Source organism: Oncorhynchus keta, chromosome 17, assembly GCF_023373465.1.
Source record: "Oncorhynchus keta strain PuntledgeMale-10-30-2019 chromosome 17, Oket_V2, whole genome shotgun sequence".
Taxonomy (NCBI): domain Eukaryota; kingdom Metazoa; phylum Chordata; class Actinopteri; order Salmoniformes; family Salmonidae; genus Oncorhynchus; species Oncorhynchus keta.
Window position 1 is genome coordinate 52724768 of NC_068437.1, and position 13606 is coordinate 52738373.

The following is a 13606-nucleotide window of genomic DNA, read 5'->3' on the forward strand; positions in this document are numbered from 1 at the left end:
GATTGACAGGTGCTTTTATGGGCGTGTGCACGCTGATTCTCTCTATAGGCCCACGTCCTTTCCGAAAATGTCCGAAAGTAGCCTGTCTGTCTGGACTCCCATCTCTTTAATAAGAATCAAAACACTCCTATCGTGATTTAATCTTGTTAAAAGGCCTATTTTTAGTAGCTTAGGCTAAATTATTTATCTCATTTCATGCGTCCTGTCTTTGAAGAACATATGCCATCGAATGACCACAGTAAGCAAGGTTTGAGATGTTATGAGAATATTTGGGAAAAGTAGGAGAAAACCCATCGGACTTCGTTTGAATGATTTTGTGCGTCGAAATAAGATCTGTATTGATGGGTTCTGGGTTTTGACTCCTAAACTTTAAATATAATTAATTATCAGGTATCCTATTGAAATATTGACTGCCATAGTCTGGTTATCCGTCTCCCGACCCCTCCTGTCACAGCCTCCAGTATTTATGCTGCAATAGTATGCTCCCTCTAATTCTCTCTCCCTCCCCTCCCAGAGGACCTGAGCCCTGTGACCATGCCTCAGGACTCCCTGACCTGATGACTTTTTGCTGTCCCCAGCCCAGCTGGGCATGCTGCTGCTTCAGTTTCAACTGTTATGCCTGCGGCTATGGATCCCTGAACTGTTCAACGTGCTACCTTATCCCTGACCTGCAGTTTTCGACTCTCTCTCTACCGCACCTGCTGTCTCTAACTCTGAATGCTGGGCTATGAAAAGCCAACTGACATTTACTCCTGAGGTACTGACCTGTTGCACCCTCTACAACCACTGTGATTATTATTTGACAACACATTCTCATTTACAGCAACGACCTGGGGAATAGTTACAGGGGAGAGGGGGATGAAGGAGCCAATTATAAGCTGGGGATGACTAGGTGACCATGATGGTATGAAGGACAGCTTGGGAATTTAGCCAGGACACAAGGGGTTAACACCCCTACTCTTACGATAAGTGCCATGGGATCTTTAATGACCTGAGAGTCAGGACATCCGTTTAACGTCCCATCCGAAAGACAGCACCCTACACAGGGCAATGTCCCCAATCACTGCCCTGGGGCATTGGGAAATTCTTTATTTTTTTAGACCAGAGGAAAGAGTGCCGCCTACTGGCCCTCCAACACCACTTCCAGCAGCATGTGGTCTCCCATCCAGGTACTGACCAGGACCAACCCTGATTAGCTTCAGAAGCAAGCCAGCAGTGGGATGCAGGGTGGTATGCTGCTGACTCCTGAGGTGATGACCTGTTGCACCCTCTACAACCACTGTGATTATCATTATTTGACCCTGCTGATCATCTATAAACGTTTGAACATCTTGGCCATGTACTATTATAATCTCCACCCGGCACAGCCAGAAGAGGACTGGCCACCCCTCAGAGCCTGGTTCCTCTCCAGGTTTCTTCCTAGGTTATAGGGAGTTTTTCCTAGCCACCGTGCTTCTACACCTGCATTGCTTGCTGTTTGGTTGATTTAAGGCTGGGTTTCTGTACAGCACTTTGTGACATCAGCTGATGTAAAAAGGGCTTTATAAATACATTTGATTGAAATTTGATTGATTGATCTGTAGGAGGAATGTATATGGTGGAGGAAATTAAGCTTGAAATGTATTGAGTAAAGTAAGAGCAACAACATGTGGCAGGCACTGATAAGGGTGGAGATATGTGGTTCAGTGAGGAAGGGGGCCGAGGTCAGGTCACATTAAGTGCTACCAAGAAACTCTCTGATGAAGAGGATATGCTGTAGCCTGGGATCAGAGGTATTAAAGACGGCTGGATAGCCGCCTGCACCGGGTCGTTGGTCACGGCAGTAGCTAGAGGGGCCCGGGTGGAGATGGCTGCAGAAGCTGAATGGGGAGCAGAGGGGCCCGGGTGGAGACGGCTGCAGAAGCTGAATGGGGAGCAGAGGGGCCCGGGTGGAGACGGCTGCAGAAGCTGAATGGGGAGCAGAGGGGCCCGGGTGGAGATGGCTGCAGAAGCTGAATGGGGAGCAGAGGGGCCCGGGTGGAGATGGCTGCAGCAGCTGAATGGGGAGCAGAGGGGCCCGGGTGGAGATGGCTACAGAAGCAGAATGGGGAGCAGAGGGGCCCGGGTGGAGATGGCTGCAGAAGCAGAATGGGGAGCAGAGGGGCCCGGGTGGAGATGGCTGCAGAAGCTGAATGGGGAACAGAGGGGCCCGGGTGGAGATGGCTACAGAAGCTGAATGGGGAGCAGAGGGGCCCGGGTGGAGATGGCTGCAGAAGCTGAATGGGGAGCAGAGGGGCCCGGGTGGAGATGGCTGCAGAAGCTGAATGGGGAGCAGAGGGGCCCGGGTGGAGATGGCTGCAGCAGCAGAATAGGGAGCAGAGAGGCCCGGGTGGAGACGGCTGCAGCAGCAGAATGGGGAGCAGAGGGGCCCGGGTGGAGACGGCTGCAGAAGCTGAATGGGGAGCAGAGGGGCCCGGGTGGAGATGGCTGCAGCAGCTGAATGGGGAGCAGAGGGGCCCGGGTGGAGATGGCTGCAGCAGCTGAATGGGGAGCAGAGGGGCCCGGGTGGAGATGGCTGCAGCAGCAGAATGGTTAGCTAGAGGAAGAAGGGCCACAGCCTCGCGTCTTAAAATGTTGTTTTTTGTTTGGCATACATTTTAAAGTGAACAAATCTGTGTCATAATTCTGTTACCGTGGAATTTCCTGTATGACAAATAAGAGTTGTCAGCACGAACAGATCTGGGATCAGGATACTGCTCCTCTGTTGTGCCACTTCATCTCTGTCACATTAAAAGACCCTCTGCTACAGATCTGATCTAGGACCAGGCTAGAGGAACAGACATTACCCTGTGCTCCTGGATGAGGATGTCCCTGGCGATGTTAAAGATGAGGGTGTGGAGGTGTCTGGAGTAGAAGGCCAGAGTGTAGTCATAGTCGAACCCGTAGATCTCGATGTCACCCAGACTCATCTCGTTGTTGGCAAAGATGGTGTCGGGGTTCACACTGTTCTTAGAGATCACAGGGATCAGGGCTAAATGAGAAGGAAAAACAAGAGGGTGGAGAACAACAAGAATTACATGCATGTTTCTACATTTCTTCCTCAAGCTTTCTTAATGTGTTGTGTCAATGTTGGTAAAAAAAAAAAAAAACTATTGCCCCTCTGCAAATGAATACAAGCCTCTGTCATGCTCTTGCTGATTAGTGACATGAATTATGATGCATTTGAAATCATTTGTCAACACTATCATATAGGTTTCTAGCTAAAGGAGATGTGAAAACACCAATGCACCCTGAAAGTCTGCATATTTATTCATTTGTTATATATTTTTTATTTTAGGTCTGCATATAAGGTGTGTATTGTAGGTATGTGCATATACGGTATGTGTATTGTAGGTATGTGCATATAATGTATGTGTATTGTAGGTATGTGCATATAATGTATGTGTATTGTAGGTATGTGTATTGTAGGTATGTGTATTGTAGGTATGTGCATATAAGGTATGTGTATTGTAGGTATGTGTATTGTATGTATGTGTATTGTAGGTATGTGCATATAAGGTATGTGTATTGTAGGTATGTGCATATAAGGTATGTGTATATAAGGTATGTGTATTGTAGGTATGTGCATATAAGGTATGTGTATTGTAGGTATGTGTATTGTAGGTATGTGCATATAAGGTATGTGCATATAAGGTATGTGTATTGTAGGTATGTGCATATAAGGTATGTGTATTGTAGGTATGTGTATTGTAGGTATGTGCATATAAGGTATGTGTATTGTAGGTATGTGCATATAAGGTATGTGTATTGTAGGTATGTGCATATAAGGTATGTGCATATAAGGTATGTGTATTGTAGGTATGTGCATATAAGGTATGTGTATTGTGTCGAACAACGGTCAGTATGGGACCCCTGACCCATTGCTTTGATATGTTACACACGATGGGCTCATTTCCAGAGACAACGAGATGGAGAGTAGGTTATCACTGTGCAAAACGACATGCCAGTGTCACAGTCTATGTCGATTCAGTCGGTGTCAACAACAGTGTGACACAGAGAGTCCTGGTCACTCGCCATCAGGTGACATGTCCAGTGTCTCCCAACTGGTACAATAATGAGTACATGTTAAAATAACTACAATAATCCTACAATAAATTAAATCAAATGTATTTATATAGCCCTTCGTACAGCGTCTGCTAAATGACTTAAATGTAAATGTAAATGTAAGGTGCTGTACAGAAACCCAGCCTAAAACCCCCAAACAGCAAGCAATGCAGGTGTAGAAGCACGGTGGCTAGGAAAAACTCCCTAGAAAGGCCAAAACCTAGGAAGAAACCTAGAGAGGAACCAGGCAATAACTGGTACAATAACAGTGCCCCCCTCTTTACACCACTGCTACTCTCTGTTGTCATCTATGCATAATAACTCTACCTACATACTACCTCAAATAACCAGTGGCCCCGCACATGGACTCTGTAGCGGTACATCCCAGCATATAGTTGTCATTTCACTGCTGCTCTTTAATTACTTGTTACTTTTATCTGTTATTATTATTATTATGTGTATTTTTTTTAAACTGAATTGTTGGTTAAGGTGTACTACACCTGTTTTATTCAGCATTTCACTGTGAGGTCTACTACACCTGTTGTATTCAGCATTTCACTGTAAGGTCTACTACACCTGTTGTATTCAGCATTTCACTGTAAGGTCTACTACACCTGTTGTATTCAGCATTTCACTGTAAGGTCTACTACACCTGTTGTATTCAGCATTTCACTGTAAGGTCTACTACACCTGTTGTATTCAGCATTTCACTGTAAGGTCTACTACACCTGTTGTATTCAGCATTTCACTGTAAGGTCTACTACACCTGTTGTATTCAGCATTTCACTGTATCTACTCACCTGTTTTATTCAGCATTTCACTGTGAGGTCTACTACACCTGTTGTATTCAGCATTTCACTGTGAGGTCTACTACACCTGTTGTATTCAGCATTTCACTGTAAGGTCTACTACACCTGTTGTATTCAGCATTTCACTGTAAGGTCTACTACACCTGTTGTATTCAGCATTTCACTGTAAGGTCTACTACACCTGTTTTATTCAGCATTTCACTGTGAGGTCTACTACACCTGTTGTATTCAGCATTTCACTGTGAGGTCTACTACACCTGTTGTATTCAGCATTTCACTGTAAGGTCTACTACACCTGTTTTATTCAGCATTTCACTGTAAGGTCTACTACACCTGTTGTATTCAGCATTTCACTGTAAGGTCTACTACACCTGTTGTATTCAGCATTTCACTGTAAGGTCTACTACACCTGTTGTATTCAGCATTTCACTGTAAGGTCTACTACACCGGTTGTATTCAGCATTTCACTGTAAGGTCTACTACACCTGTTGTATTCAGCATTTCACTGTAAGGTCTACTACACCTGTTGTATTCAGCATTTCACTGTGAGGTCTACTACACCTGTTGTATTCAGCATTTCACTGTAAGGTCTACTACACCTGTTGTATTCAGCATTTCACTGTAAGGTCTACTACACCGGTTGTATTCAGCATTTCACTGTAAGGTCTACTACACCTGTTGTATTCAGCATTTCACTGTAAGGTCTACTACACCTGTTGTATTCAGCATTTCACTGTAAGGTCTACTACACCTGTTGTATTCAGCATTTCACTGTGAGGTCTACTACACCTGTTGTATTCAGCATTTCACTGTAAGGTCTACTACACCTGTTGTATTCAGCATTTCACTGTAAGGTCTACTACACCGGTTGTATTCAGCATTTCACTGTAAGGTCTACTACACCTGTTGTATTCAGCATTTCACTGTAAGGTCTACTACACCTGTTGTATTCAGCATTTCACTGTAAGGTCTACTACACCTGTTGTATTCAGCATTTCACTGTAAGGTCTACTACACCGGTTGTATTCAGCATTTCACTGTAAGGTCTACTACACCGGTTGTATTCAGCATTTCACTGTAAGGTCTACTACACCTGTTGTATTCAGCATTTCACTGTAAGGTCTACTACACCTGTTGTATTCAGCATTTCACTGTGAGGTCTACTACACCTGTTGTATTCAGCATTTCACTGTGAGGTCTACTACACCTGTTGTATTCAGCATTTCACTATAAGGTCTACTACACCTGTTGTATTCAGCATTTCACTGTAAGGTCTACTACACCGGTTGTATTCAGCATTTCACTGTAAGGTCTACTACACCTGTTGTATTCAGCATTTCACTGTAAGGTCTACTACACCTGTTGTATTCAGCATTTCACTGTAAGGTCTACTACACCTGTTGTATTCAGCATTTCACTGTAAGGTCTACTACACCGGTTGTATTCAGCATTTCACTGTAAGGTCTACTACACCTGTTGTATTCAGCATTTCACTGTGAGGTCTACTACACCTGTTGTATTCAGCATTTCACTGTAAGGTCTACTACACCTGTTGTATTCAGCATTTCACTGTAAGGTCTACTACACCGGTTGTATTCAGCATTTCACTGTAAGGTCTACTACACCTGTTGTATTCAGCATTTCACTGTAAGGTCTACTACACCTGTTGTATTCAGCATTTCACTGTAAGGTCTACTACACCGGTTGTATTCAGCATTTCACTGTAAGGTCTACTAAACCTGTTGTATTCAGCATTTCACTGTAAGGTCTACTACACCTGTTGTATTCAGCATTTCACTGTAAGGTCTACTACACCGGTTGTATTCAGCATTTCACTGTAAGGTCTACTACACCTGTTGTATTCAGCATTTCACTGTAAGGTCTACTACACCTGTTGTATTCGGCATTTCACTGTAAGGTCTACTACACCGGTTGTATTCAGCATTTCACTGTAAGGTCTACTACACCTGTTGTATTCAGCATTTCACTGTAAGGTCTACTACACCTGTTGTATTCAGCATTTCACTGTAAGGTCTACTACACCTGTTGTATTCAGCATTTCACTGTAAGGTCTACTACACCTGTTGTATTCAGCATTTCACTGTAAGGTCTACTACACCTGTTGTATTCAGCATTTCACTGTAAGGTCTACTACACCTGTTGTATTCAGCATTTCACTGTGAGGTCAACTACACCTGTTGTATTCAGCATTTCACTGTGAGGTCAACTACACCTGTTGTATTCAGCATTTCACTGTGAGGTCAACTACACCTGTTGTATTCAGCATTTCACTGTGAGGTCAACTACACCTGTTGTATTCAGCATTTCACTGTAAGGTCTACTACACCTGTTGTATTCAGCATTTCACTGTAAGGTCTACTATACCTGTTGTATTCAGCATTTCACTGTGAGGTCAACTACACCTGTTGTATTCAGCATTTCACTGTAAGGTCTACTACACCTGTTGTATTCAGCATTTCACTGTAAGGTCTACTATACCTGTTGTATTCAGCATTTCACTGTAAGGTCTACTACACCTGTTATATTCAGCATTTCACTGTAAGGTCTACTACACCGGTTGTATTCAGCATTTCACTGTAAGGTCTACTACACCTGTTGTATTCAGCATTTCACTGTAAGGTCTACTATACCTGTTGTATTCAGCATTTCACTGTAAGGTCTACTACACCTGTTGTATTCAGCATTTCACTGTAAGGTCTACTATACCTGTTGTATTCAGCATTTCACTGTAAGGTCTACTACACCTGTTATATTCAGCATTTCACTGTAAGGTCTACTACACCTGTTGTATTCAGCATTTCACTGTAAGGTCTACTACACCTGTTGTATTCAGCATTTCACTGTAAGGTCTACTACACCTGTTGTATTCAGCATTTCACTGTAAGGTTTACTACACCTGTTGTATTCAGCATTTCACTGTAAGGTTTACTACACCTGTTGTATTCAGCATTTCACTGTAAGGTCTACTACACCTGTTGTATTCAGCATTTCACTGTAAGGTCTACTACACCTGTTGTATTCAGCATTTCACTGTAAGGTCTACTACACCTGTTGTATTCAGCATTTCACTGTAAGGTCTACTACACCTGTTGTATTCAGCATTTCACTGTAAGGTCTACTACACCTGTTGTATTCAGCATTTATATTTGTAAGGTCTACTACACCTGTTGTATTCAGCATTTCACTGTAAGGTCTACTACACCTGTTGTATTCAGCATTTATATTTGTAAGGTCTACTACACCTGTTGTATTCAGCATTTCACTGTAAGGTCTACTACACCTGTTGTATTCAGCATTTATATTTGTAAGGTCTACTACACCTGTTGTATTCAGCATGTATATTTGTAAGGTCTACTACACCTGTTGTATTCAGCATTTATATTTGTAAGGTCTACTACACCTGTTGTATTCAGCATTTCACTGTAAGGTCTACTACACCTGTTGTATTCAGCATTTATATTTGTAAGGTCTACTACACCTGTTGTATTCAGCATTTCACTGTAAGGTCTACTACACCTGTTGTATTCAGCATTTCACTGTAAGGTCTACTACACCTGTTGTATTCAGCATTTCACTGTAAGGTCTACTACACCTGTTGTATTCAGCATTTATATTTGTAAGGTCTACTACACCTGTTGTATTCAGCATTTCACTGTAAGGTCTACTACACCTGTTGTATTCAGCATTTCACTGTAAGGTCTACTACACCTGTTGTATTCGGCGCATGTGACAAATACACTTTGATTTGAAGTACTTATTACAATAACTGGTACTTGTTATTAACATGCCACCGCTGGTACAGTGAGTAACAAGTTGCGACAAGCTTCTTTCAAAGGAATAAAAATAATTAGGGATTGGACATTATTGTTTAACATCCTCAACCATTTGGATTCAACAGATGCATGTCCTACCTTCGGTCTGTTTTTTGGTTTCGTTGTAAATAGACCACAACCAGTTGGTCATGTCTTGGCCACTTGCAGAAGTGGTACACATAGTAGCTTCCTTCGCATAGTTTTTGGCAAAGGGTTGTTCCGCCAACACTTGGCCGATGAACCTACTGCGGGACACCGCACTGAAATTCCGCTCCCATAACCGAGCCTTCTTCCACGGCGTTCGGTTTCCGAAGTACCGTGGTATGTCGTGCTGCGCGTGGAAGGCATTGTAGCAATTGAAAAACTTCTGCAGAGAATCCTTATTCTTTAACAGACTCGAAAATGACAGTGACAAGGGCGTCATGGTTATGGATATCGTTCCCTTCAGGTTGTCGGTAGCTTCTGTCTACGTCGTGGGATGTGGGTAAATGCATGCGGCTACAGCGCTGTTATGTATATAAATACATAGTAACAGAATGTGCTAGTGTTCCGCCAGCAGCACAAACGATGACGTCACTGTTGTATGGTAATGTTACGTTCAAAATAAAAGCCCGCATTTCAAAACATTTTGATGTGGATAACTAATTTAAAATATATAGAATTTTAATCAATGGCCACCTCTATTGTGACAGAAAGAAAATGCAATGAGTAATTTATGAAAACAAATAAATAATATGTTTTTAAAATATAGTTTTTTAATTTAACCTTTATTTAACTAAGCGAGTCGGTTAAGAACAAATTCTTACTTACAATTACGGCCTACCCCGCCCAATTGTGCGCCGCCCTGTGGGACTCCCAATCACGGCCAGATGTGATGCAGTCTGGATTCTAACCAGGTACTGCAGTGATGCTTCTTGCACTGAGGTGCAGTGTCCTAGACCACTGCGCCACTCAGGACCGCAAAATAATAATAATGAAAAAATAAAATTGTCTCTTGGGCTGTAGAGAGAACTTTTCTACCTGTCTCAGCTAAATTAGGGTGAAAAATGCAGGTATCTACTAACCAAATAGGTGGAGTTTTGGAGGAAAATGCATTAAAGGGAATTATAAACTGGTTATAAGCTCCGCTAAGCATCGTGCCTGAGAACAGCCCCTAGCCGTGGTGTATTGGCCATATACAACACCCCCTGTGCATTATTGCTTAAATAATGCAATCTCTACAATGCCCATTAAGCCTAACAATGCCATGGTATAATTAAGTGATAATGCCCGAGAAGCTGGTGTTAGGAGGATATATTGGCATGGGTGTTGTTAGGCAGGAGACAAAGTCGAGGGCCGGTAAACCGCGCCAATATATCCTCCAAACACTGCCCTTGTGGGCATTATCACTTTTATACAACAGGTTACCGACAGTCAAATAATGATTGACATATTTTCATTAACGTTGTTTTGATTAATTTATTCATACAACTTCATCCTTCTACAAGATATAGTCCCGACACAAATCTAAGGTTGCTACCCAAACCGGGGGTAACAACCGTAGCATTCCAGATTAGACGCACCCGTTGTATAAATTACCGTAATCAAGTAATGGGAGTCAGGGAGAACAGTCTTCCTACTACTTTCCAAAGTGAGGAAGGATTTATTTCTATAAAAGAAACCAATCTTGATTTTGATTTATTTTCTTCAGTTTTTCAAAGTGTGTTTTAAAAGACAGCTTATCACAGCCAATCCAAATACCCAAGTACTTATAATGGATAACTTGATCAATTTGGGCTCCCTTCAATGTGCAAATATGCAGGTCCTCAGGATCAAAATGATGAGACCTAGAGGACAACATAAACGTGATTTTATTAGCATTTAGCACTGGTTTAAGATCAGTAAGCGATATTAAAAATAAAATACATTCAATTATTCAGAGGGGGTTGCAATGCTGTGGAAAACGGTTGTAGTGCACCAGAGTGCAAAAGAAAATATAGATTCCCAAAGTTTAAAATGTCTTTGCAGGGGGACTCTTATTTAAATAAATAAAGATCTGCGCTCGTTCTGCATAACATCCTGCTGCTAGGAGAACGGTAATACAGAATCCGTATCCTCCTAGCTCGTCAGTGGCTACATGACTTCCACTCTGCCTGTCAACCAATTACTTTTTATATAAATGTGAACAGTCAAAATGACAGAGCCTATCAGTAAGAGGTTCATTATCTGTTCATGTTGAAGCCAAAGACAGTACAGTAGTTTTCGAAACTCCCCGTTGAAAGACTGCAACTCTGGTAACGCTTTAGCTATTAGTTAATAGCCATCAGTTAACTGTAGTAGTATGACACGCACACACACACCCCCACAGCACATGTGCGCCATTGCTGCTGCTGCCATTTTAAATCTTCGCCAAGCTTCTTATTATTTGATGTGCTTGCTGAAGGCGAAGAAGCACAACTCTAGATTTCTTACATACTCTTATTAATATGATTTTATTTATTTATTTAGCCTGTGTGAGAGAAAAATCACAAGATTGTTATAATACTGTTTATGCATTGAATAGCTTTAAATGACTACTTTCTCGTAAAATGTCTGTGTGAACCAAGAGAAGCCTAAAAAAAACCTACAGCTGGCATTCCATAGATAAGATGTGGTTGGAGTAACCAGTCAAACGTGTTGGATTGACTAGTCTCATTATTTCAATGATTAATCGATATTAAATAAAGATGATTGTTTGAAGATGGCTGTCCAAGTCTCTCACAGTATGAATTTCCACGACACCTGCTCTAGAGCTTAAACGATTTAAGCTATGAACACAAAACCAACTTTCAAATGTACAAGACTGCCCAAAATTAGACTGTTTGAGAAAATATTTTTCATAGTATTTATACTTTTTTTTTGTAGCACGAAAATATTTAAATGAGCTTTCAATGCATTTCAAGGGAAATAAAAGTGCCATAGACTTACATGATAAAAGTTTGGACCGTGACTGTTTAGGAAATGCCATCAAAACATGCAGACCTGTCTGAAATCGTGCACTTGTCAAAGGCTTTTTGATACCATTACTGCCAGGTCTCTGACCTCCTCCCTAACTTAATGATGGTGTTGGAGTCGTGCTTGGCCACGCAGTTTGGGTGAACAGGAAGTACAGGAGTGGACTAAGTACACACCCCTGAGGGGCCCCCGTGTTGTGGGCCAGCGTGGCAGATGTGTTGTTGCTTACCCTCAGCACCTGGAGGCTGCCCGTCAGGAAGTCCAGGATCCAGTTGCAGAGGGAGGTGTTCAGTCCCAGGGATCTTAGCTTAATGATGAGCCTTGATGGCACTATGGTGTTGAACGCTGAGCTGTTGTCAATGAACAACACCCCCCCCCCCCCACCACATAATTGGCCAGGAGCCCACTATACATGCAACTCAATTTTAAGCACACTACATTTTCTTTAGGAAATGTACTTCTCTAGTTATTATAATTTTGTATTTGGAAAGTTATTCCTCCTACACCGTTTAAACTAGAAAAATAATTTCCACGATAACGTGCAGATCGGTGTGGAATAGTGTGCTTGTATACATTTATATACAGTGCCTTTGGAAAGTATTCAGACCCCATGACTTTTTCCACAATTTGTTATTTTACAGTCTTAGTAATCTACACACAATACCCCATAATGACAAAGTGAAAACAGGTTTTTAGACATTTTTGCAAATGTATTACAAATAAAAAACAGGAATACCTTATTTTCATAAGTATTCAGACCCTATGATACTTGAAATTGAGCTTGTGTGCATCCTGTTTCCATTGATTGTCCTTGAGATGTTTCTACAACTTGATATGAATCCATCTGTGGTAAATTCAATTGATTGGTCATGATTTGGAAAGGCACACACCTGTCTATATAAGGTCCCTCAGTTGACAGTGCATGTCAGAGCAAAAACCAAACCATGAGGTCGAAGCAATTGTCCGTAGAGCTCTGATATAGGATTGTGTCGAGGCACAGATCTGTGGAAGGGTAACAAAACATTTCTGCAGCATTCAAGGTCCCCAAGAAGAGCTGTGTATCTTAACACCAGAGCCATGTACTGTAAATAAACAACTCTGGGACTACACTTTTCAAAGTAAGATGGCCCTGTTGCCTTTATTGACAGACAGTAAAGGCTGCCAGTTGCCACAGATCTGCATATTATTTTTCTTCTATGTAATATGATTGTTTTAATTACATATCCAGAGCTCATATTCTTCTTCCGAGTAGCCTACAAATGTTCCATGATCACTACAATGACTCCTGACTTCCACCTTGTGGTTGGCTGTTGAACGTACACCAACAGTCTCTGTGTACTGAAGAAATCATTCCAATCATATTACATATTTCAGGTTATAAGCCAATAACCTACATCCTGCTGACTGTACATGTCTGTTCCTGATCTTGCATATTCATAGACTTATTATAAAGAGGGTCTATGTATATATATATATATATATATATATATATGTTCAGAAACCTCTCTGCTTATTATGTGTCCCTATTATTACCTGTCCCTGTTATCGTATCCCTCACCAAATCTAAGGAAGTCTCTAGAATTTGCTCGCCTGAAGTAGAGTATCTTATGATAAACTGTAGACCACACTATTTGCCAAGAGAGTTTTCATATATACTTTTCGTGGCTGTTTATTTACCACCACAGACGGACGCTGGCACTAAGACCGCACTCAGCTGTATTAGGAAATAAGCAAACAGGAAACCGCTTACCCAGAGGCGGCACTCCTAGTGGCCGGAGACTTTAATGCAGGGAAACTTAAATCAGTTTTACCTCATTTCTATCAACATGTTGAATGCGCAACCAGAGGGAAAACAATTCTAGATCACCTGTACTCCACACACAGAGACACATACAAAGCTCTCCCTCA

General features: G+C 41.9%; 1 protein-coding gene across 1 annotated transcript in view; it reads right to left on the reverse strand.

Moving 5' to 3' along the window:
* The window catches only part of LOC118375990 (5'-nucleotidase domain-containing protein 3-like), a 49644-nt gene extending 40393 nt beyond the window's left edge, over positions 1–9251 (reverse strand). The window contains exons 1-2 of the mRNA XM_052466543.1: positions 8825–9251; positions 2826–3010 (exon numbers count right to left, since the gene is read on the reverse strand). Of these exons, the coding sequence (XP_052322503.1) occupies positions 2826–3010; positions 8825–9149 (510 nt within the window). The 5' untranslated portion in view covers positions 9150–9251. The remainder of the gene's footprint in view (positions 1–2825; positions 3011–8824) is intronic.
* Between the last annotated feature and the right edge of the window lie 4355 nt (positions 9252–13606).